The 23,678-nt window shown below is 35.8% G+C and overlaps 1 protein-coding gene across 1 annotated transcript in view; it reads left to right on the top strand.

Moving 5' to 3' along the window:
• Nucleotides 1-23,678, top strand: part of LOC113830699 (ephrin type-A receptor 6) — an 818,688-nt gene that overhangs the window by 155,546 nt on the left and 639,464 nt on the right. Inside the window, exon 3 of the mRNA XM_035444430.1 lies at nucleotides 5,631-6,294. Within this exon, the coding sequence (XP_035300321.1) occupies nucleotides 5,631-6,294 (664 nt within the window). The remainder of the gene's footprint in view (nucleotides 1-5,630; nucleotides 6,295-23,678) is intronic.

The raw sequence follows: 23,678 nt of genomic DNA on the forward strand, positions 1-23,678 counted from the left end.
TTGAAAGCTTTTCAAGGGTCTTTTTTTCTAAAATTATGTGAATTTTGGACATTGATTTTTGATAGTTTTCAGATTTTATTACATTACTAATTCACTCTTATTAATAAATCTGTAGCAATTAGTTGACTCCTTGCATTACCCAGAATAATATTAGATTGCTTGCTGTCAACTTTGGAAAAAGGTTTCCCAGTTTACCATGTTGGGTTGGCATTGTACAGAAATTAACAGCCATATTGGTCTAGAAATGTTGAACTTAATTTTTTTCCATTTGTACAGGGGTAACACACTGTATTAAATATGTTAGGTCTTATCTACATGGGTTTGATTACAAAAACTAATAAAGAATTCTCTAAAAAAAATACATAGGTTACTTGAGACTCACGCTATTGGTGAAATGATAGGCATTAGATTGGTGATTCAATATCATTCCCCATTTGATAGGTATACCCCTGACAAACAACAGTTTTATTATGTAAAATCATATCAACAATTTGAAAGAAACTGATTTCTATGGAAAATATTCCCTGAATCACAAGCAAGCTACTTGACACTTATAGATTTAACCTTACCTGACAGATTATTAGCATGATTTTCATACATTTACAGTAGATAGTTAAAAGCACTTCATGTCATAAAGGTTGGAGATACTGAAGCAAGTATCCCTGTGGTTGGAAACTATACTAACTCTCAGTTCAACCCACTTAAATTAAGTGACTCTCCACAGCCAATTAAAATGAAAAAAATATTGTAAACAGAATGTGTTAAATCATCTTACTCTAAATCTCTGAAGTAGGGTACCAAGAAACGGAATGCTTATTTTATACAGAAAACAGTGTGTGTTATTGGTATCATTTAATTGAAATGATAGACTCTTGAAGACCAACACGTTTTCCCTCAGTGACTGTGAAGATTCTTAAATATTACTTATTCACTAACAATTTTATTATAACTATACAAATAAAATAAAAACATCCTACCTGTTCAAAATAGATAGAAAAGTTGAAGGAAATACAAGTGAATACCAACTGATTTCAAAGCATTCAAATGTCTTGGTAAATTGTTTTATTAAGAAGAATTAGAAAGGTATTCCCATGGAGTCAACTGTCAGCATGCTTGTATTTATCACAAAATAGTGGGGGGGGGATCCAATGACCTAGCTCAGAACTAAAGGCCAAGTTCAAGATCCTGGGAAAGACTTTTAGATCAGTTCTCTAGGCATTTCTTCCTTAACTGTATCTATGCATATATTGTCTTGTAATTGGACTTCCTATTTGCTCTCTGTTCTGTCTCTTCCCTAGGATATTGCATAAATGCCCCTTCCTTAGTGAAGTTGACTTTAGGAGACCTAGGAAAAATTGAAAATTTCTTCCTCTTCCTATCTGTGGTGTATTGTTACTGTATTCCTACCATGGCATTTATTCTCTGGATAATCTTGTGTTAATGTACCCCTATTCTGCAACATAACCTCAAATAAAGACTACTTAACTGTATTCTCATGTCTGGAGAAATGACAGAAATATTTCTTTTATTAATCTAAGGCTTTGTCTATGTTTATTTTCTATCAAATTTTTACCAATGTGTGGGTTTTACTTTACCCAGATACAAAGCCTAGGCAGACAAAGGGAAGCTTTTTGAGGGATTGAGTTTGGCAGCTGTTGTGCTTCTAGATGTGGAACAACAACAAACAGGGACAGCAGACAGGTGACAATAGCAGTGTGTCGCATAGGAGCTATCTCTGAAAGCATTTTAGCTCTTATGTGTGTCTAAAATGTTGGGATCCCTAATTGGTTGGCATTATGGCTGTGGACAGTTTCAGGTAAAGAGATTCCTTAGCCCTTAACAAGCACTAGTGTTACCACACTTATATAGGCCTAGCAATCCGGGATTAACCAGATAGTGTTAAAGTCTGAGACCATTGGCCTGACAGATTTTTATAGCTCCATAGAAATCTTCCAGTGATCAAAACCTGTACTTTCTCTTCTCCAGCTCCTTAGACCAACTTTGCCTTCCCTCCCTCTTTTGCCATCTCATAACTTCTTGACCTTTTGTCTTCCTGTTCTCATGGTTCTCAAAGCGTTCAGCTGCTTCTTCTCTAGCATCCATATGTCTGATTCTTTTAGAACTGTGCCAGTTCTAATACCTATGCCACCCACCATTGCATTCTGCTGTCTCTGATGCTTATTTCTTTGTGTTTAGTTCCTTCATACTAGATGAAGACAAAAAAAGACAACTTGGGCCAACCATTTTATTGTAACTCATGTAACTCCACCATGGCAAGAAGGACTCCAGACTGTCTTCTGGCCTATCCACTCAGTTTGCCTGGTGCCTTGTTATATAGACAGAGAAAATTATCCAGCCAATCATAACATACCTCTCAGGCAAATAGAGATTTCTGTTTGAACAAATCACAGCCTTAGCTATTTATACCAGTCACAGGCTTCCCCTGCTAGGCCATCAAGGGAGTGTATCCAGACTAAGCAAAAACATGTTGAAGGGAGATTCAGGATTAGTTATGGTTTATGATTGTGTGATAAAGAGTTTTATGCCAATTGGGCACAAGCTAAAGTCATATGAGAGGAGGGAACCTCAATTAAGAAAATGTTTCCATAACATGGTGTTTTAGGCAAGACTGTAGGGCATTTGCATAATTATTGATTGATTGGGGAGGGCCCAGCCCATTGTGCTTGCTTTTATTCTTGGGCTTGTGGACTTGGGTTCTATACAAAAGCAGGCTGAGTAATCCAGGAGGAGCAAGAGAGTAATCAGCACACCTTCAGGGCCCCCATGTCAGCTTCTGCCTACAGGTTCCTGCCCTGCTTGAGTTCCTGCACTCACTGTTTTTGATGATGATGAACCATTTTATGGAAATGTGAATGAAATAAACTATTTCCTCAAGTTACTATTGGTAATGGTTTATCATCACAGCAAAGATAACCTCAACTAAGATAGATATTGGTAGCAGGATTTTGGAGTCATTGCTGTTACAGATGTGGCCATGTTGCTTTGTTAGGACTTTGTTGTTTTGTAGAAGGACTTCAGAATTTTGGGCTAAGATAGCCATTGAGTTTTAGAAGATTGGTGAGCTGTTTTGTGGGAGGTTGGAACATATAATGTGAAGAGAAATGCAGAGGATGAAAGCCTGGCTTGTGAAGTTCTAGGGGAAAGTTTAAGAACCACTCAGTCTCCATCATGGCCTTTAGACATTTTAAGTTAAGAAACTGTAGTTCTAGTTAGCCGGAATTGAAGAATAGCTGTAATTAAAAAGAGACTAGAACCACTGAGGTAACACCTTTGCTTTGCTGGAGTTTCCAATGCTGGTCGGCTGGAGCTAAGAAACTAGCAGTGATTAAGAAGAGACCAACATCATTGAGGTGAAATCTTCCAGGGAGTGTTTCCTCAGGTTCAACACACAGAAGCTGTGTTATAGAGGTGGCCAAGGTTATAACTCTTCCTGGAAGCTGAACTTGGTAGTGGAATAGTCACCCAGGTGGTAACTATTTTGAAGGCATGTGTGGCAAGACTGAAGACAGCATATGAGAAGCTATTGGTGAAGGTGCAGCCAAGTTGCAACAATGCAACCCTGCATTATGACTATGCCAATACAATGGGTTAACCACCAAGAATAGCAGGAGTGGGGGAGTGTAGCCAAGCTGTGTGTGCTACATAAGGCAGATCCAGGGAGGTGACAGAGGCTTTTTAAGAAGCCTGGAAGATCATAAGTGGATCCCAGACATGGGATCTTGAGTTTGACATGGTTTGGTTTTTTGTCTGTCTGTTTGTTTGTTTGTTTTTTAGATTGTATGACTATGCCCTGATTCTGCCCTCTTGAAGTAAGATAGCATTTAATTTTATAGGAGCCTACCATTGAAAGACTTTGGATTTTAAAAGACTTGATTTTAAAAGAGACTGAATTTTTTAAGTCTTTTAAATTTGTAAGAATGGATTTTTAAGTTTGAAAATATTTTATTTTGTGATATCAAAATTAATCTTTAGTCTTGGGAATGAACAAGAAATGAAAGGTTGCAGCTTAACAGTGGTATGTTTGTGTGTCAAGCTGACAAAGGGTCAATGTGTTGAATATTTTTATGTCAAACTGACACAAGCTAAAAGCATCTGAGAGGGTGGAATCTCAATTAACAAACTGCTTCCATAAACCCAGCTGTCCAGAAACGTATGGGGGCATTTTCTTATCGATTGATGGGGGAGGGCTCAGCCCAGTGTGGGTGGTTTTATGCCTAGGCTTGTGGTCTTAGGTTTTGTAAGAAAGCAGGCTGAACAAGCCAGTAAGCAGCAGGCTTCCAGTCTGTCTACATCATCTCTTGCCTCCTAGTTCCACACCTGCTTGAGTTCCTGCCCTCACCGCCTTGATAATGAACTGTTATAGGAAAATATGAGTGAAATAAACCTTTTTGTACCCAAGTTGCTTTTGGTAATGGTGTTTCACCATAGCAATAGTAATCCTAAGAGACAGCACCAAGTCCAGTGCAAACTGAAATAGTCCTTGTGAAGGTAAAGAAATTAACTGTGGTCATTTTTTGTCTTTTTTCTCCATCCACCAGGGTACCTGTGAATTATTCAAAATGTTGGGCTAGCATAACGGTAGTCTAGTTGGCTATTGTCTGATGGCCTTTTTTTTTTTTTTTGCTAATAACTGTTAATTATAGAGTCAAACCACCCTATCACTCACTTGTTCAGCCTGCTTTTCTATAAAAGGCAGCACTACCAACGTAGGGTGGTACCACCTAGTATGAAATGGACCCTCCCATATCAATCAGTAATTAAGAAAGTAGTGCTCTGCAGCCTAATATTAATGGAGGCATTTTCCAAATTAAGTTTCCCTCCTCTTCAGTGACTATAGCTTCAGAAAATCGATAGAAAACTAGCCAGCACAGAGGGAATCCCTATCTATCTCAGAATGACCTCAGAAGCATTTAATTTCATACTGGTTAACAAATCTCACTTTGAAACAAATTATACATGAGGATAGATTGAGAAAGCCACTGTGCACTTTTCATGGGTCTGGTGATTTTGATCAAATAATGTTTGCTACTTTAAATCATTTTTGTAAGTCAAGAAATATTTTTTTATTTTTTATTCTGTTTATATTTCTGTTTCTCTCTGTGTGTGCATGCACTAAAGATCAGATGCTCGTGGAAGCCAGACAAAGATGTTGTCAGGTCACCTAGCTATAGAGTGGCAGGTGGTTGTGAGCTGCCTGGTGTGGACGATTCAGACAAATCTTGGGTCCTCTCCAAGAGCAGTATGTGTTGTTAATTGCTGAGCCATCTCTCCAGTTCTCCCCCAGAACAGTTGTGACTGGTTTAGATATACATTTAAAAACACATATGTATTGCAAGGATCCTATGAAACAGGTCACATTACCAATTCTATTATACAGTTGAGGAAACTGTCAGTGTTAAAGCTGCTTTGGTTGTATGATTAATGGAGAAAGCTCCCCCAAGAGTAGGTTCCATACTTTCAATCAAAGCATCATAGTTAAAATGCTGTCTTGCTTTGGACAGTTTCATTGCATAGTTTTAACTCATTTTCTCTTCTTAGGACATTCATAAACATTTGTTAATGGCAGTGGTTTTATAATCATTTCATTATTTCTCTTTTTGTTTTTGCAGTGGGATGCCATTACTGAAATGGATGAGCACAACAAGCCCATCCATACATACCAGGTATGCAACGTCATGGAACCAAACCAGAACAACTGGCTTCGTTCTAATTGGATCTCTCGTGAAGCTGCACAGAAAATTTATGTGGAAATGAAGTTCACACTGAGGGATTGTAACAGTATCCCATGGGTCTTGGGAACTTGTAAAGAAACATTTAATCTGTATTATATAGAATCGGATGAATCCCATGGGACTAAATTCAAGCCAAGCCAATATATAAAGATCGACACGATTGCTGCTGATGAGAGTTTTACTCAGATGGATTTGGGTGATCGCATCCTCAAACTCAACACTGAAATTCGTGAGGTGGGGCCAATAGAAAGGAAAGGATTTTATCTGGCCTTTCAAGACATTGGAGCATGCATTGCCCTGGTCTCAGTCCGCGTATTCTACAAAAAGTGCCCCTTCACTGTGCGGAACTTGGCTATGTTTCCTGATACCATCCCAAGAGTTGATTCTTCCTCTTTGGTTGAAGTACGTGGTTCATGTGTGAAGAGTGCTGAAGAGCGAGATACTCCTAAACTCTACTGTGGAGCTGATGGAGATTGGCTCGTTCCTCTTGGGAGGTGTATCTGCAGTACAGGCTATGAAGAAATTGAAGGTTCCTGCCATGGTAAGATGCAAAAATACAAAGAATTTATCACCTATCTTAAATTGTTTCTCAAAAGTTATTGAATGTGCTTCCTGAACTTTTCTTGTTGAAGAAATTGACTTCTGTTAACTATAAAGAACATCTGATACATTTTTTCTTCAATATGAAGATATAGCATTCTTCTTTCAATTAAACCCTATGAATTCTTGGATTTATATCACTTTTATATAGGAAAACAGCATCAACCTCCGTGGATTACTAACCTTTGCTAATACTAAGTAAAATTTTCAACTACATCAGATTTTTAATTTTAGTAAGGTTTTTAAAATGTCATTGTTAAGAAATAATAACATTGACAATGCATTTAAATTTATATCTCACACTCTTATTATGAGAGTGAAATAATTATAATTAAAAGGATGATTTTTCTCTCATGTAAATCATCTTATGGAGATGTGTTAATAATATACATATTTAAATGTTTTACTTAACCTTCATGAAGAACATACATGCAACTACAATTAAATTGAAATTTCATGTAAGACAATACAGAAATACAGTGATCGAGTTGGACACCTTGGTTTAATACAGATGTTCAGCTCCCAGTGGTAAATTATTCCTAGGAATAATTTTTCCTTCAGCACCATATTTTATTCATTCACTTATACAGTGGCATTATATTCACATTTGTTTAAAAAGATGAAAGACAGAAGGAACTGAAAAAAATATTCTCTTGTATATGCATATGTAAATTATGAATAATAAAAGTGAATGTTAACAGATTAAATGAGTAGGACACATGAAATCTTGATTATCACAAATTTCAGTAGCCCATTAAGTGATGGTCATGTTTGATCTGGAAAATATTAGTAGTGCCATGAGAAGTTTTCTATCTTTTACATAAAGCATGAAACAGCCTCTACAATTTTGTTTTGTTTTGTTTTGTTTTGTTTTTTGATACAGGGTTTCTCTGTGTAGCTTTGGAGAGCCTATCCTGGCACTCACTCTGGAGACGAGGCTGGCCTTGAACTCACAGAGAGCCACCTGCCTCTCCTCCCGAGTGCTGGGATTAAAGGCATGTGCTGCCAATGCCCAGCTATGACTAGAGTATTTCATTTAAAAACAGATAAATCTAATGTTTTTCTTCACCTATATCAAGATTTTCTATTGGAGTAAATATAAATTGTGACTGATCTTAAAAGGAAGGGTCTATGAATTTCTTTTGCCTTAGAAAATGCCATAAATAAAAATGAATTAACTATTCAAAATTGTGGAAAAGCAAAAGAGCTCTGGATAAATATTATACATCTAGGATCCTTATGAATTTTTATTTTATCAATGCTTTATGTGAAATTTCACTTATATATGGCATAAACCTACATTCATTTCTTGGCAGACATCGTTTTAAATAAATGATAAAGAGCATTAGTTTATTTTGAGATTGCATGTCTGTATTTAGTGTGATTAGCTTCAGTACCCTTCAACTGGTCATGCAAGTACAAGGGACTGTGTTCTGTACAGACAGCCATCATTTCTAAATAATGTATGGCAAAATGAGAAGAATTAACCTTGGATTTTATGTCCTTAAATTACTAACTAAAAAAATCCATTGACTGATTCACAAAATAGTAGTCATGGTAAATATAAAGTACTCATAAAACTTCTAAATATGTATGGTTCCCATTATAAATAATAAATTGTTATTTTCAAGCCAGTGGGGAAACAGTAGATGTGAAGAAATCTATAAACATATGCTTTCTATTTTATACTATTTATTTTCTTGAGCACTTTCATATTGTTCCTCTTTCCTGCTATAGTAAGACATATTATTGCTTCTCTTCTCTGCCAACACTTTATATCACAGCCAAACCTCTGAGTTTTTCATAGTAAATGTCAAAGTATTGAAATGTATATGAATAAACTTATTTGTGAACTTCATATACGTATGTGAATAAAATGCACACTTCAAACTATAACTTGACTACACATCCAGGGATGGAAAAAGAAAAGTATTATTTGTATTTGGCTTTATTGGTTTATTTTATTCTGATAAAATCATGATTTGAAAATGTTGATATTTCTTATTTTTGAATGGGTATTCTCTTAGTCACTCTAGTTGATAATGATACAAACACACACACTCACACACACACACACACACACACACATATATATATATATATATATATATATATATATATGTATACATATATCTGTTATACATTTCTTTGAGACAAAACAACACAAAACATGTTGGCTGGACACATCAGTGACTTGGTGTATCTCTGTAGTGGATAAGTTTACATCAGAAGAAGCAGAGCTTCCTTTTGCTGCTGGATTTTCTTGTCCTGCCTGGTCCTGCCACTCTGCTCAGCCCCAAATAAACACAAAAAGACTTATATTAATTATTAAACTGTTGGCTGATGCCTAGTGCTTCATATTGGCTAGCTCTGCCTTAATTATTAAACCATCTCTATTAATCTATGTATTGCCACGTGGTTGTGGCTTACCCAGCAATGCTCCAGCATGTTGTTACTCCTTCTGCAGCATGGCGACTCTCTGGCAGGCTCCCCTGCCTACCTTTCCCAGAATTCTTCTTGTCTCCTAGCCCCACCTATCTTATTGCCTCTATTGGCTATAGGCCAAACAGTGTTTATTCAACAACCAACAGGAGAAACATATATACAGATGGACATCCCCATCATCCTAATGTGACCATCTGATTGCTTGACCAGTGTTTATGACCATCTCTTCCTTCCTAGAGCTATTCTCTAGGTGGCCTCCAAGATTTCAAAAATTAGCTTAAGCTTTCCTACAACACAGAGGGATCAGCAAGGAAAGGCAAACAGAAAAAGGGAAGGAAATAAAAGGTTAAGCATTTTTTTGTGTGTGTGTGTTTCATGGGTGTAAAGGTGTAGAAGACAGGACCTGTGAGGGAGTCAATGACTGATACTGTATTGACAGAGGGCTACAGCTGGCATACTGAGCCTCATTCCATTCTGTTTCCTGCTGACTATTGTCCTATCCTTCCTTACACAAATCCATGCTCCCATATTATGACAGCATGCTGAAATCCAGCATAGCTTCTTCAAAAACTATTTCAGATGAAGAGTGAAGAGCTGTACTTGATGGTCCTCCAATTTGAAAGATATGTGTTTTCAATTACTGTTTTTAACAAACAAAACAGGAATTAGACTACTCAAAAGTGTTGAAGATTCTGAAAGATGGGAATTGAACACTAGTCTATTGTAATGATGAACTCATTAATATGCTAGCATGCCATAATTAGAAACTGATTCTGTTCTCTTAGTAAACTCCAGGTCTGTGTCTGGTTCTCAGAACCTGTTGGCTCCAGGTGCTGCTCTTAGAGTTCTGCATTTTGAGTCATTCTCCTATAGAACTGAACAGCCCCTTTAAACTTTCTACTTTTGAGCAAATCTGTGAAGTGCTTTAGCTCACTACCAAATTACGAAGACTATCCTCGCCAATTGTTCTTCAGTATGTACAATAGGTTGACCTCTTCTTAGGTACAGCAGCAATTTCCTTGGTGCTTTCCAAAACTCTGCTCCATATCTTTGCTGTCCTATTCAGTATTAATAATCCATCCATTTTCAAAGTGTCCTGCTTATTGTTTATTGTCAACTTTGACCCAACCTAGAGTAACTCTGGATAAGGGATCTCAATTGAAGGATTATCCTGGCACTTAGAGTGAGGTCCATGCTATAGGATATTGTAATTATTCTTAATTGATATCAGAGGGTCCATCACACTGTGGGTAGCACCATCCCAGGTCAAGTGGTCATGAACTCTATGAGAAAGTTATCTAAACAAGCCTGTAATCAGCATTTCTCCATAGATTCTGCTTGAATTTCTACCATGACTTCTCCCAGTGATGTAATGTGATATGGAAGAATAAACCAAACAATCACTTTCCTCCTTTAAGTTGCCTTTTATAAGAACGCTTTATCAAAGCAATAGCAGAGAAAACTAGGACACAAAGCAAATGTCATTGCAATTTTTGACTTGACGTCATGGGAGTCCCTTATTTTCTCTAAATGTTTTCGTAGGTCTCTTGAAAGTGACTATTCACTGTAGCTTCAAAGAACCTCACGATTTGGCCTTCTTTTGCTTTTTAACCTTGATGAATTTTACCTGTTATTCTGGCAGACTGGTTTTGAACAATAGTCGTTTTCTCTGTGTCCCTTAATGTTTTCCGTGTTTTATCTAAGGTCTGGGTTCCTTTATTAGTTGCTTTTCCTATCACTGAATTTCATTAATCTTTCCCGATCTACCATAACTTTTAGTATATGTTGGTTTTCACAAATTTAATTTGCTTTCTATTCTTTTGTGCTATCCTTTGTAATAATTATGCATGTGTCTGCTTCATCAGGGCTATCAGGTTAAAGAGCTGTATTTAACAAATCACCTGTGCAAGAAATGGATTTCTGTGTGAATGATCACAAGGCAGTAAAAGAAGAATGCAGTAAGAGTAAAGCCCACCCATAATGTTACATGTTTCTTCTCATTATGTCTCAGTGCTTTAGGTCTGCAAGCATCTAGAATATACATATTGGGAACAGAAATTTTTTGGCTGGGAGCACAGAAGAGCTGCTGATATAGTGAGAACTAAACCTCAGCTGTATCTCTGCTTGGCCTTTGAGAGGCACTGGCTATTTTCAAACTTTGCTTGAATAAACTTGAGAATTGGGGTCAGGCATGCAGCAAGCATGAAAGAAAGGGGGAAGAAAGAAAAAGTTTTGCTTTCTGAACTCTAATGCAGTGCCTTAGTTAGGACGCTATTGCTGAAATGAAACACCATAACCAAAAGCAATGTGGAGAGAAAAGGCTTTATTTCACTCAGTATTCCATATAACCATAACAGTTCATCATCAAAAGCAGTTAGGACAGAAAATCATGCAGGGCAGGAACTTGGAGTCAAGAGCTGAAGTAAAGGCCATGGAGGTGTGCTGCTTACTGGCTTGCTCCTCATGGCTTGATTAGCCTGCTTTGTTATAGAACCCAGGACCACCATCAGAGGGATGGCACCACCCACAATGAGTCTGGTCCTCCCCCATCAATCACTAATTAAGAAAATGTCTTCCAGCTGGATTTTATGGAGGTATTTTTTATTTGAGGCTCCCTCCCCTCTGATAACTCTAGTTTATGACAATTGTCATAAAACTAGCTGATACATGCAGGAAGCAGATTAGCTTGGTGAATCAGCAATCAACTGAGTCATATGAGTCTTCTGAGATGCTGGGTCTGTAAGTTTCTGTGTCATCAAGGAAATAATTATCCATTTTTCTTTTCTTTTTGATGTTTTCAGGTGTATCATATACCCTTTTTGTCTTCTGGCTTTGGCTGCTTTCTTTAGTTGGAAATACAGTATCCCCCATTATATTTGAAGGTCTCAGTTCTTGTCTGGACAAAGGAAGAACCTATTGTCTTCAACTTAAGAGTGCTGTCAGACACTGACCAAACTATTTGTAAAAGAGGTTGTTGACTATCAACTATGATATTCGTGTCAAAGGATAATACCATGCTATTATTTCTGTGCATCAAAGGATCCCTTGATATGGAAAGCACCTGTTATGTACATCAGAAAGGATGTCAGAGGCCTTGGATAATGCAATTTGCACTAGAAAAGTTGACATATCTATTCATAGATCCTAAATGGTACCTCAGAATGGCTGACTTTAAGTAGCTCTTTGAGTTCTTTACCATCCCCTCAGCATCACCTGTCAAACCCACACCTTCAAAATCCACAGAAGGATACATATTTACTTGAACTTGAGTAGTTTATTATGAGCTTGTATTCTAAAAGGTAGATTATTGAGCTGTGAATTTGTCATTCCTTTTCCACAATATTATTAACATAGATATATATCCAAATTCAAGCAAGAAAAAATTAGAGCTACATTCACTCTGATTCATACTCTATTGATCAATAAACAGAAATATGATTTTAAGTGTAAATTCTATGATTTGAAAACAAATACAAATACTTCAAGTTACTCTATTCATAACAAATCAGCTTTTCATTCTAAATACCTACTTATTTTTTAAAACCATTTAAACATTTGTTTTAATTTATTCTACTTAATGACATTATTTTTAAGGGTCTGAATAAAATACTCTTGATTTTTAAAGTACCAATTTACATCACATTGCTTTTTATTTCATGGTTCACAGACTATCATAACTATATAAGTAAGAACTGAAACCAATTAGCATGTAAATTTGAATGCAAGTTTGGTTCTTTTGTGTGTTCTGAAGTGACATGAATCCCCTGTAAGCTCCTCATGAACATTAATTTAGGATGAACCTTTTTAACATAGTGATGTTAGTGTTGGGTTGTAAACCTGCTCCAAGAACTGAGGACTGGAGGTATCACATGCTATAATACAATCAATTTCATTTGGCAGTGGAGAAATATTGGAAATAAGATTCTTTTTAAATTTGTTATACTGTGTGCCTTTTTTCATTTAGCATATACATTATTAGATATCAGTATGTATTTCCTAAGGAAGTATGTTTTAGAAGGCTTGTCTCTCTACTCTTCTCTCTGTCTCATGTACACTGTCTTGTACCTCTTTACAGTGACCTGTACCCCCTTAAAGTGTCCTTACTTTCCTGCAACCCCTCACGCTCTTCTGTTCCCCTTGTAGTCTTGACTCAGACATCTTTTCATTCCCATGTCACATATGATCTTGTGTTCTCCCTCTCTTCCATAGTAGCTGTTTTTAACTCTCCAGCTCTATACGCTAACATTTTAGGCTCTACTCACCTTTAAACTCACTTATGCACATATATGGTACATTACAAGATAAGATCCACATATGAGAATGAACAAACTGTGCTTTTCGTCTTTCTGAGGTTAAGCCATCCCTCTTAATATCACACTTCCAAAGACCACCCATTTCCTGAGATTTCCATAATATAATATTTCTTAGAGCTGAATATCAAAACCTCATTGGGTATATGTAACTGAAATGTGCATTATTAATGTGCAGTATTCCTTCCCCAAGAAAGATGTTCTTATTAATGTTTCCTCTGAGGCTTCTTTGACATTCAGGAGGGAAGAACGGTGGCCATTCTCAGACCATTGCATAATTGTTCACAGAGGTGAATCGGATAAGTGGGGCCTTTAAGGAAATGGCTATTGATTTGGACCCCCGAGGAGAGTTGTTATTAGGGCCTCATGGCACAGCCTCTTCTGCAGTTCAGAAACATTTATGCTTTGAGCTTATGATCATCTGTCCAATCATGTTATCATAGATGACAGTGTGAGCAGAGAGCACAAAGATATTCTAGGCACAAGGATTTTCTTGCATTAAACAAGGGAGTTTGAGGATATCATGAAAAGCTTTAAGTTTCTATCTGACAAAAAAGGGCAGGCTTATTGGCCCAGACAGTATTTTCTACTTTGAAAGGTTCTCACACACTAAATATAAACTCTGGCAATATAACATTTGATTCCAAACAAAGTCACTTTTCCTTGAAGACATCGCAGGCTTTCATGTGGCTTGAGAAGAATATGAAATCAAGAAGCCTGAGTCTAAAAATAGAATGAATTATTTCCCAGCAAGACAGAATGAAGTTGAGTAATTATAGTTAGTTCATTGCCACAGTCTTTAAAATAAGTTAAATGATAAGCTGGACTAAATTTAAAACATTTAGAAGTTGTTTTAATCATATTTAACATCAATTTTAATTTTGGTTTTATAACACTGGCTTGCAAGTTACATATTATATTTCTATAGAATCAATGTTTAATGTTTTAATACATCTGTTTCCAAAAGAATATGAATTTGTTCAATGTCTCTGCTGTTTTTTCAACAAGCAAGTATTCAAATTACCTTTTCCCTTTGGATTATTGTCTGGAGTTTAATCTAATAATTTTGCAAGCAATATTAACAGTTTATTAGGTCCAACTTAGAAATAGTAGAAAGCCAAGTAATCATTATGCTTACCACATCTTTTCTATGCTTTTCTCCTTTCTTCTGGGAGTAGATATTCTTTTTATCAAATATATTCTGTAGAACTTATTTTGGCAAAGTGCATGAGCTGGTAATATCTCTCTTAATGAGACTTTAAATTTGTTTTGCCTTCTATTACAAATCACACACCTGTTCTCTGACTGCTGAACTTAATTCATGTTAAATATGTCTTTTGACATGCACTTCATTGTTTAAATGTACATTAATTAAAATTTCAAATATCATGTAGCCAGAGACATATCTCAGCAATTCCAAGCACATGGGGCTCTTGCATATGACCCATGTTGGTTCCCAGCACCAACATGACAGCTAACAGCTATCTGTAATTCCATTTCCAGAGGATCACATTACCTGTTCTGGTCTCCAGTCATGGCACACATGCACAACACACACACACACACATACATGCAAACACATCACAAATACATGTATAATAAAACAAGTAACTCTTTAAATACTGAGGCACAAATTGAAATTCTCAATTTTAGAACCTTGTCATATAGAAGTTTAGCTTTCTTTTCAAATCATACTCTAAGGTGTATTGATTGCTTATGTCATTCCCTCACACACCATATAGAAGTTTAGCTTTCTGTTCACATTATAGTCTAAGATGTAGAGGGTTGGTCATATCAATCCCTCACATGCACAGTCACAGAGCTGTGCCCCCTTAACAGGCACAGTAACAGAGCTGTGCCCTTTCAATCTCCATTTGCATCTATGGCTTAGGAATATGTAACTAATGAGTGAAAAACAAGAAAGTGTATAGCTAAACACTTACATATTAATTTTTAAAAGTCTTGACATAGAAGTGACATGCAGAGTAAAGGTTTTTATTATTAGCAGGTGCACTAAGTCCCATTTAGTAAAGATAATCATGAATTGTCTTTATAACCCCCTGAGTTATTGACTCAGAGTGATGTAAGTGTTCCTTGAAACCATATAAAAGCTTGAATGAAGCACAACAAATATACATTAAGCCAACGTTCTCTTTCAAATTTAAAATTCATTCTATTTTCATAGAAATACATAGAATTTATCATTTTTGAGGAGGTGTCATTATTTCTGCCATACTCACAAGTAACATGAGAGAAATACCAAGTAAATTTACTGCTAAAATATTGAGACATAACAAATAAATAAAAATTTAAGAAATTATCAGTATCCTCATTGTATCTGTACCCTTTAACTCAGTAGTGTGTTGGTATTCATTGTTGTATTCTCTTGTGTCATGCACCAATATATAATGGAACATTTTATTATTTCTTTCCTACCATGAGTGAATGGGAATAAATTGTGAGAGTATCCAGTTACAATTTCCCATCTGAGCTTAGTGCAAACTAGACATTAGTGAAATAAATCTCAATAAATAAGGAATAAATTAATGGCAACATTAGCCTCCAGTTTAAAGGGAACTATAAACCTGTGCTACATGGTGGAAAATGGAGATTTTTCCATCATTGGCTACACTGCACAGTCACTATAACCATATAAAGAAGCATTCAAGGCTAACAATTGATGGCTACTTTCAAAACCTGAAAACAAACTCTGTTTTATCTTCAGTGGCAGACAAGGGGAAAAGCATGATTTATTCCGTTATTTGACAACACTAAAAGCAACTACTATATAAAGTCACAGAGATTTCTTGAAAGATGCAAACGCTGTTGTGTTGGGCAGAGATAAACAACCACTGCCTTGAATGGATTTCTTTAAAAAGAAGAAAAGCATTTTTGGTTGTTCTTCTTGCAATGACTAATACCTTTATTTCTTTGTCTTACGTGTTCTTATTTGAAATCTAACAGCTATTCATTGTGGGTCATTCTTTTCCTGTTGAAAGGGACAGAATTCTTCATGCTGAATAATAAAATATTTCAGTTTAATTAAATGTCAAAAGGATTCCTTTGGAATTCTTTGAAATATAAAGATGTGTTATGACATAGTTTTTCTAATAATGTACTAGTAAATTGATAATTACTCTGTAATCAGTATAACATACTCTTTAGTGACTAATTGTATATTGGTGCTTTTATGGGTTATTATAAATTGTTAATGTGAATAATTTTATACAAATATAATACTATAAATAACAGTAATTTTCAAATTTGTGTGTCAAAGTTGCACAGATAATATCTGTTTCTTAGTTAAGTGACTCTAATTGTCATAAAATATTCCTTAATGAGCCAGGTCTGGTGTCAAACACCTATGATCCCTGCAATCACCAGACTGAGATAGTAAAATTTAGAATTGAAAGCCATCCTTAGTTTAGTTCAAAGCCAGACAGAGCTACATAGGACATTGTCTCAATGAAACAAAAAATTGACAAATGTTCTCTTACATCTCTTGATGTGATACTAATGATTTCTTACTCATTTATAGATTTCATATTTTCTTAGAGATCCATATTTATTTGATATCAAATTTGTTTAGGTTGAGGGATGATTAAATTTACAGTTTGTATTTTTCATTGATGTCACTAAAAGTTAGGATGAAACCCCTCTAATGCTATAAACCACGATTTAGTTTGAATTCTATAAAGAATATAGAATAATTAAGTAAACATACTGAGTTCCTGAATAATATATTTTGATGTTATAAATGTTAGTTTGTTATTAAAAACAACCACACTTAATTCTTATTATTTTTATCACATTCTACTAAACAGAAATGAGTCCAAATTTTATGTGAAATTAAATCCAGAGTATTGAAAAAGAACAATACACAAGATGATATACTCGGGGAGACAATTAAATGCACTCCAGGGAAAATATTTTAAAAACATATTAGTAACTCCTAAAGAGTGATATTAATTATTAGTGCTGGATTAGAACAGGGAAATCAATTAAATTATATGAAGTAATTAAACTGTGGTAAAATAGAGGTCAATAATTAATGGGGGCAAATATATGGAGATTTCATAGACTGGTTCTCACTTTGTAGAGATTAAGATTGTGGTGGGCAAGCAATCATAGTAGGGCCATGACTGTCATATTTTAGTAAGCCCCAAAGGAACCACCTTCATTATTGAAAGCATCTCACTTCAGAAAGTAGGAATTAGCCTCCTTGCACTTCAGTATAGTAATTGACAGAGGCCGGCAGAGGGCTTAGTTGGTGCACTAAATTGATGCCAAAGGGAGACGTACAATGAAAATGTACTGAACTGTCTGATACCAATTACTCTTCTCATGGAAGTTTACAACTACAAGGACTTGGTAGTTTAAAAAAAAATTCTTAAGAACAGGCAAAGGGGCTGGACAGATGGCTCAGCGGTTAAGAGCATCACCTGATCTTCCAAAGGTCCAGAGTTCAATTCCCAGCAACCACATGGTGGCTCACACCCATCTGCAATGAGATTTGGTGCCCTCTCCTGGCATGCAGACATACATGCAGGCACAACACTGTACATGTAATAAGTAAATAAATCTTAAAAAAAAGAACAAGGGAAAAGATTTAAATATTAAAGGATTGAATTTAGAGTCCAAGTTTTATTATATATGTTTGTTTCATTAAGGCAGTACCATCTATGTATTAAATACGGATTACAAAGATCCACAATTGCTTTCTCAGTTTAATCCCTCCCAAATTGGAGGATTATAGCCTTCTCTCCAAATGCAGAGATTTGATGGAACACACTAAAGTTTAATGCTCTATATATTGCATGTTTGATAGTTGTGTGTGAGATTATGGGGCCTACATACTTAAAATATTTTTCCTGATCTTGCTCAGATAATTTTATGACCCTATAGACAAATTAATATATTCTGGAATTACAAATAATTTGTCAAACAAATTACCTTGACCAATTATTAATATATACTCTTTTATTATTAAACATAGAAGCACACATGTAAGTAAGTATTTTCCTCAAAACATCATTTAGTCCTCAGCAAATAACTCATTTGTACTAAGGAATGTAATTTCTGAAGAACTCAGAGAAGGACTCCCTAAAATACCATATTGAGAGTAAAATACCATATTAGAAAAAAATTAAGAGCATGTGTATGTATGATTGCATTAATTTGTGTATATTAATTTCAGGATATTAATATGACGGTGGCCTTTGAATTGGAGACCTTTCTCAAAAACCATCTGGTGTTAAAAAATAGTTTTCTCACACTGTAATATCTTCACTATGAGCCATGCCAGATATTATTCATGTATTTATTAAAATTTGGTGAATTCATAGTTTATTCTATGAATAAAAGGATATGCAGAAACAAATGGTAAATTTCAGGTTGCCTTATGCTCAGGACAGATTTTCAAGTGAATCATAGTCTCAAATTGAAGAACACTGTCATTTTTCTTCAAGTATAGAATGAATGTTCAAAATTGAGAAGAATGTGTTTATTCAGGCATGATGTCAGATTAGCAGATATTTTTTCCCTACGTATAGTATTCATGAGCTATTAATTACTACCAACTATTATGATGACTCTCAGACAATATATAAGCCTCTATCATATATTTAATTATTTTATTTTATCTTATTTACTTATTTATTTTTGGTTTTTCAAGACAAGCTGCCTCTGTGTAGCTTTGGAGCTTGTCCTGGAACTCCTCCTGTAGACCACCATGCTGGCCTCCAACTCATAGAGATACAACTCATCGAGCTCTGCTTGCCCCTGCCTCCTGAGTACTGTGATTAAAGGCATGCACCAGCATTATGCAGCCTCTGTCACATATTTAAATAAATGTGTAGTTAATTAGTTAATTTCTTGAAAAGATTATATGTATGTGTCTATTGTGTATATAAACACAATATATATTCATTGATACATGGAGAACTCTTTTAAACTTAATAATTATAACAAAATAATTTAAAACTGCATAAAAAGTATGTGTATTTGTAAACGTGTTGTTTGTGTTTTTTCTATATTTCAAATCAAGAATTTCTACTTATCCATCTCTTCCCCTCCCAATTTCATGCCCTCTCTCATTTTTTAAGACTCCCTTGGGCCCAGAACTCCCAATCTCTTTAAGTTTTTCACTTTGAAAAACAAAAACAATTTCCATTTCATTGTATTCATTTTAATTGTGGTGTCATTTACAACATCCTTGATTAAATTTTTCTATTGAAGTCCTCCATTCTAATTCATGGCAGCTGATGATTTAGAATTCTATTTAAAATTTAATCTACAATGACTTACAGCCATTCATTGTGGTCACTGTATTCCTTCAAAACATCAGTCTCCTCTATGATGCTTAACATTGCAATAGTACCTTGCACTCGCAATTGAGCTCCTTAAGTTCCTTCTTACCTTCATCCTTCCTTCTTGCCTTCCTGCTGTTCTGACTTCTGTCTTCTTGCCTCCCTGCCTGGATGAGTGTATGTATGAATGAATGAATGAATGAATGAATGAGTGAATGCATACATATGAACCTTTGTTACTTCATTATTACAAAGGTCTAGGATAAATATAATCATATTTAAAGAAATGAATAAGTAATTTTGTTTTTTTCCCTTTCTAAAATTTTAATTAGAAACAAGCTTGTTTTATATGTCAATCCCAGTTCCCTCTCCCTACCTTCCTCCCCTGCCCCCCACCTATCCCCTGTCCCATCCTCTTTCTTCTCTCCAGGGAGGTAAGGCCTTCCATGGGGTGTCTTCAAAGTCTTTCATATCATTTGGAGCAGGCCCTAGATGCTCCCCCTTGTCTTTAGGCTGAGAGAGTATCCCTCTATGTGGAATGGGCTCCCAATGTCTATTCATATACTAAGGATAAATACTGAGCCACTACCAGAGACCCCATAGATTAACTGACCTTCAAACTGATATCCTTGCTCAGGGGGTTTGGAATAGTCCTATGCTGGTTTCCCAGCTATCACTCTGGGGTCCATGAGCAACACCTTGTTCAGCTCAGCTATTTCTGTGATTTCTTCAGCCTGGTTTTGATCCCTTTGCTTATCACTCTTCCCTCTCTGAAACTGAATTCCAGGAGTTCAGCTCTGTGCTTAGCTGTGGGTATCTGCTTCTGCTTCTGTCATATACTGGATGAAGGTTCTAGGATGGCTTGTAAGGAAGTCATCAATCTCATTATTGGAGAAGGGCATTTAAGGTGGCCTCTTGACTATTGCTTAGGTTCCTAGTTGGGGTCAACCTTCTAGATCTCAAGATGTCCTGAGCTAATTGGGGGCATGGAGGGAGGGGAGAAGGAGTTAGTAAAAAGAGAAGGGGAGAAGCGAGGGGTGAGGAGGACATGAGAGAGGAGGAAGATTGAGTCAGGGGACGAATAGAGGAGAGCAAGAAAACATACAATAATAGAGGTTTAAAGAGAAATCTGGCACTAGGGAATAAGTAATTTCTTAAGGAGTCTCTTTAAAAACTAGGAGTATTTGTGAACACTCCACCTTCTTATGAAGAATCAGATAGTAGTGACTCTCACATAATTACACATTCTAATTGAAATTGGGAAAGAAAAAGTTCAAATGGAAAAAAAAAATTACACCAACAAGTGAAGCAGGGAAAAAAATCCACCATTTGAAATGTCTTTGTACATATTGCCTTAAATCATTGATCAACAATGCCTATTAGAATTCCTAAAGGAAAAAGAAGTACTTTACTTTTTCCAGATGGTCTGCAATTCAAAACTTGCCTTACATGTATGCATTAGCAAGATAAAAGTATTCTTTCAATCAAAATGATGCCATCATAAAACCTAATGAGTTCTCCAATGGTCAGTAAATTTAAATGAAGATTATTGACAGAAGTTGCATTATCAGAGAAAGATATAATTTGTCAACAAATATTGTTGATATTTTAATAGAGATAAATGAAATAAACTGAGATGTAAATGATCATATTAAAATATAAAGTATATATCTAAGGCCCAATATTATCAATTGATAAAAATATTTTGTTGATTTCTTGAGACAGAATTTCTCTAGGTAGCCTTGGCTGTCCCTGTAACTTTCTCTGCAGATGCGGCTGGCCTCACAGTTTCAGAGATCTTTCTGCCTCTGTCTTGCAAGTGCTGGGATTAAGGGCCTGTACTACCACTTCCCAACAATTGATACTATCGATGAAATCTTACACTGTGATTATAGCAGGAAAGGATTTACGTGGCACTGAGAAACTTGGTGAAAGCTAACATCATGAAATGACAACTTTAGTTCATTCACTTTACTGTGCCTAAAAGCAGATGTCTAACTTTTGCCTGGAAATATTATACAAATCTTTTCATTTCTTTTCAAAAGGATCCAAGTATGATTTGATTAAGGCGAATGTCATTTGTAATACAGGAAAACCATCACCATTTATAATGCTAAGATAAAAATATCTTTAAAATTAAACTATATTGAAAGCAAATGTATTTACCACCAAGATTAATATTATAATAAAAAGATGATAGCTGTATAGTTAAACTAAAAGGAGGTGTGTTTGTTAAGATGGTGACAATTAAGTGTCACAAGTTAAAAATCTACAGAGTGGAGAAAGCTTTGGAAAGGTGAGATGGTCCTTGGAGATGGTCCTGGCACTAGGAGGTAGAGTTGGTTTCCTCCACCAGAGACACTGCTTCCTAGGGGCTGAGAGTGTCATGGTATTACCAATAAGAAAGGGGGATTTTTCCTATGTGAAATAGAAAACCCAATCATAAGTTTGTTGAAAGTGAGATTTTTTTCTCTTTTTTTTATTAAATTATTAATATTTTCACATGTACTTTCCCTCTCCCTCTCCCTCTCCCTCTCCCCACCCCCATTCCTTCTCCCCCACCTCCAACCTACCCCCCACCCCATCCACCCGCCACTCCCCAGGCAGGGTAGGGCCCCCAACCAGGGCTCCACCAAGTCCACCAAATCTTCCTGTGCTGGGCCTAGGCCCCTCCCCATGTGTTCAGAGACAGAGCGAATCCCTTCAAGTGGGATGGGCTCTCGAAGTCCCTCCCACCCACCAGGGCAAAACGCCAGTCCACCTCCAGAGGCTCCCAGGAGTGCAGGGGCCTCCCCATTGGCATCCATGATCAGGGGGCTGGATTAGTCCTGTACTGTCCTCCCAAAGAGCATCTGGGGTCGATATGCTTTCCCTTTTTCAGGCCAACTGTTTCTGTGGGTTTCTCCAACCAGGTACAGACCCCTTCGTTCTTCATTCCTCCCTCTCTTCAACTGAGTTCCAGATTTCAGCTCAGTGTATTTCTGTGGATGTCTGTCTCTGCTCTCATCAGCCACTGGATGAGGACTCTAGAATAGCATAGAGGGTATTCATCAATCTCATTCTAGGGGAAGGGTTTCTAGGCCAACTTCTCCACTGCCCAGACTGTCAGATCGTGTCATCCTTATAGGTCTCTGGAGATCTTCCTAGTTCCAGATCTCTGAGATTTTTGATGAAGGCAAAATTCTAAGAAAAATACAAGAAACTGAAGATGATTTTCAGATATTCCTTAAGCTTTTCACTCTTTGTGGTGTGCTGACAACCCTGAGCTAAAATGTAGCTTATTTGCTTTTCCTGAAGAAAAATCAACATCTTCATTAATCTTTAATCTTAAAGCTCTAAGGGGAATTTTTGAAGTGATGAATGGAATGATCATTCAGAATATACACTGTACTAAACCTGTTGATGAGAAGTTTCCAGTTACATCCGAGTTTCTGCTAGTGAAAATAAGCACAAAAAAGTCAAGATGGCATAGGTGCACTGATAATGAGAGGAGAGTATACTAGTAATAGTAATGAATTGGAATTAATTTATATGCTACAAAACCTTACAAATGAACTTTCTGTTTTATAAAATTCTACACATGGAATAAAAAGTATAAAAATTATATAAAAATAAAATAAATAAAAATAAAGATATACACAATGGTATATACTAATTACTTCATCTGGTTGAATAATGCACTATTTTTCCTGATACACTATTATTTATATTTGACATTTTCTATACCAAAGTTGACTAACTTTCATGGAAATTAAGTTGTGCAACTTTCACATTAGGATGACATTATAAACATAAAATAGGTTCTATCAAATCATAACTATGAGCATAATTAAATAAATTTGAAATGGAACACTATTTTACATTGATCCTTCCTATACCAGAAGTTTCAACTGAATCTATACTTAAAAATTTTCTGACTATGTTGTTAAACTATTTTCAGGTCTTTTCTCATTTGAAGTGAATTACTCCTTTTAGCCTTTCATAATGAATTTTTAATGAATAAGAAATATTACCACAAAAATGAGTTTTCTTCACAAAGACAAGCTCTTTGCTTTATAAAGATTACTGCATAGTTAATTTGAATTCTCCAGTTTCATAAAAAGAAGTAGAATATTAAGAATTTCTATGATGAAGAAATATATTTATATTTATAAATAACATGTATGCTTTCAGATAAAGTAGGAGAAATTATGTAAAAATTGACAAAATTATAATGACTTATTCATAACACTTCGATGTCATAAACAAAATCTATAATGACA

Source organism: Cricetulus griseus, chromosome 4 (genome assembly GCF_003668045.3).
Source record: "Cricetulus griseus strain 17A/GY chromosome 4, alternate assembly CriGri-PICRH-1.0, whole genome shotgun sequence".
Taxonomy (NCBI): Eukaryota; Metazoa; Chordata; class Mammalia; order Rodentia; family Cricetidae; genus Cricetulus; species Cricetulus griseus.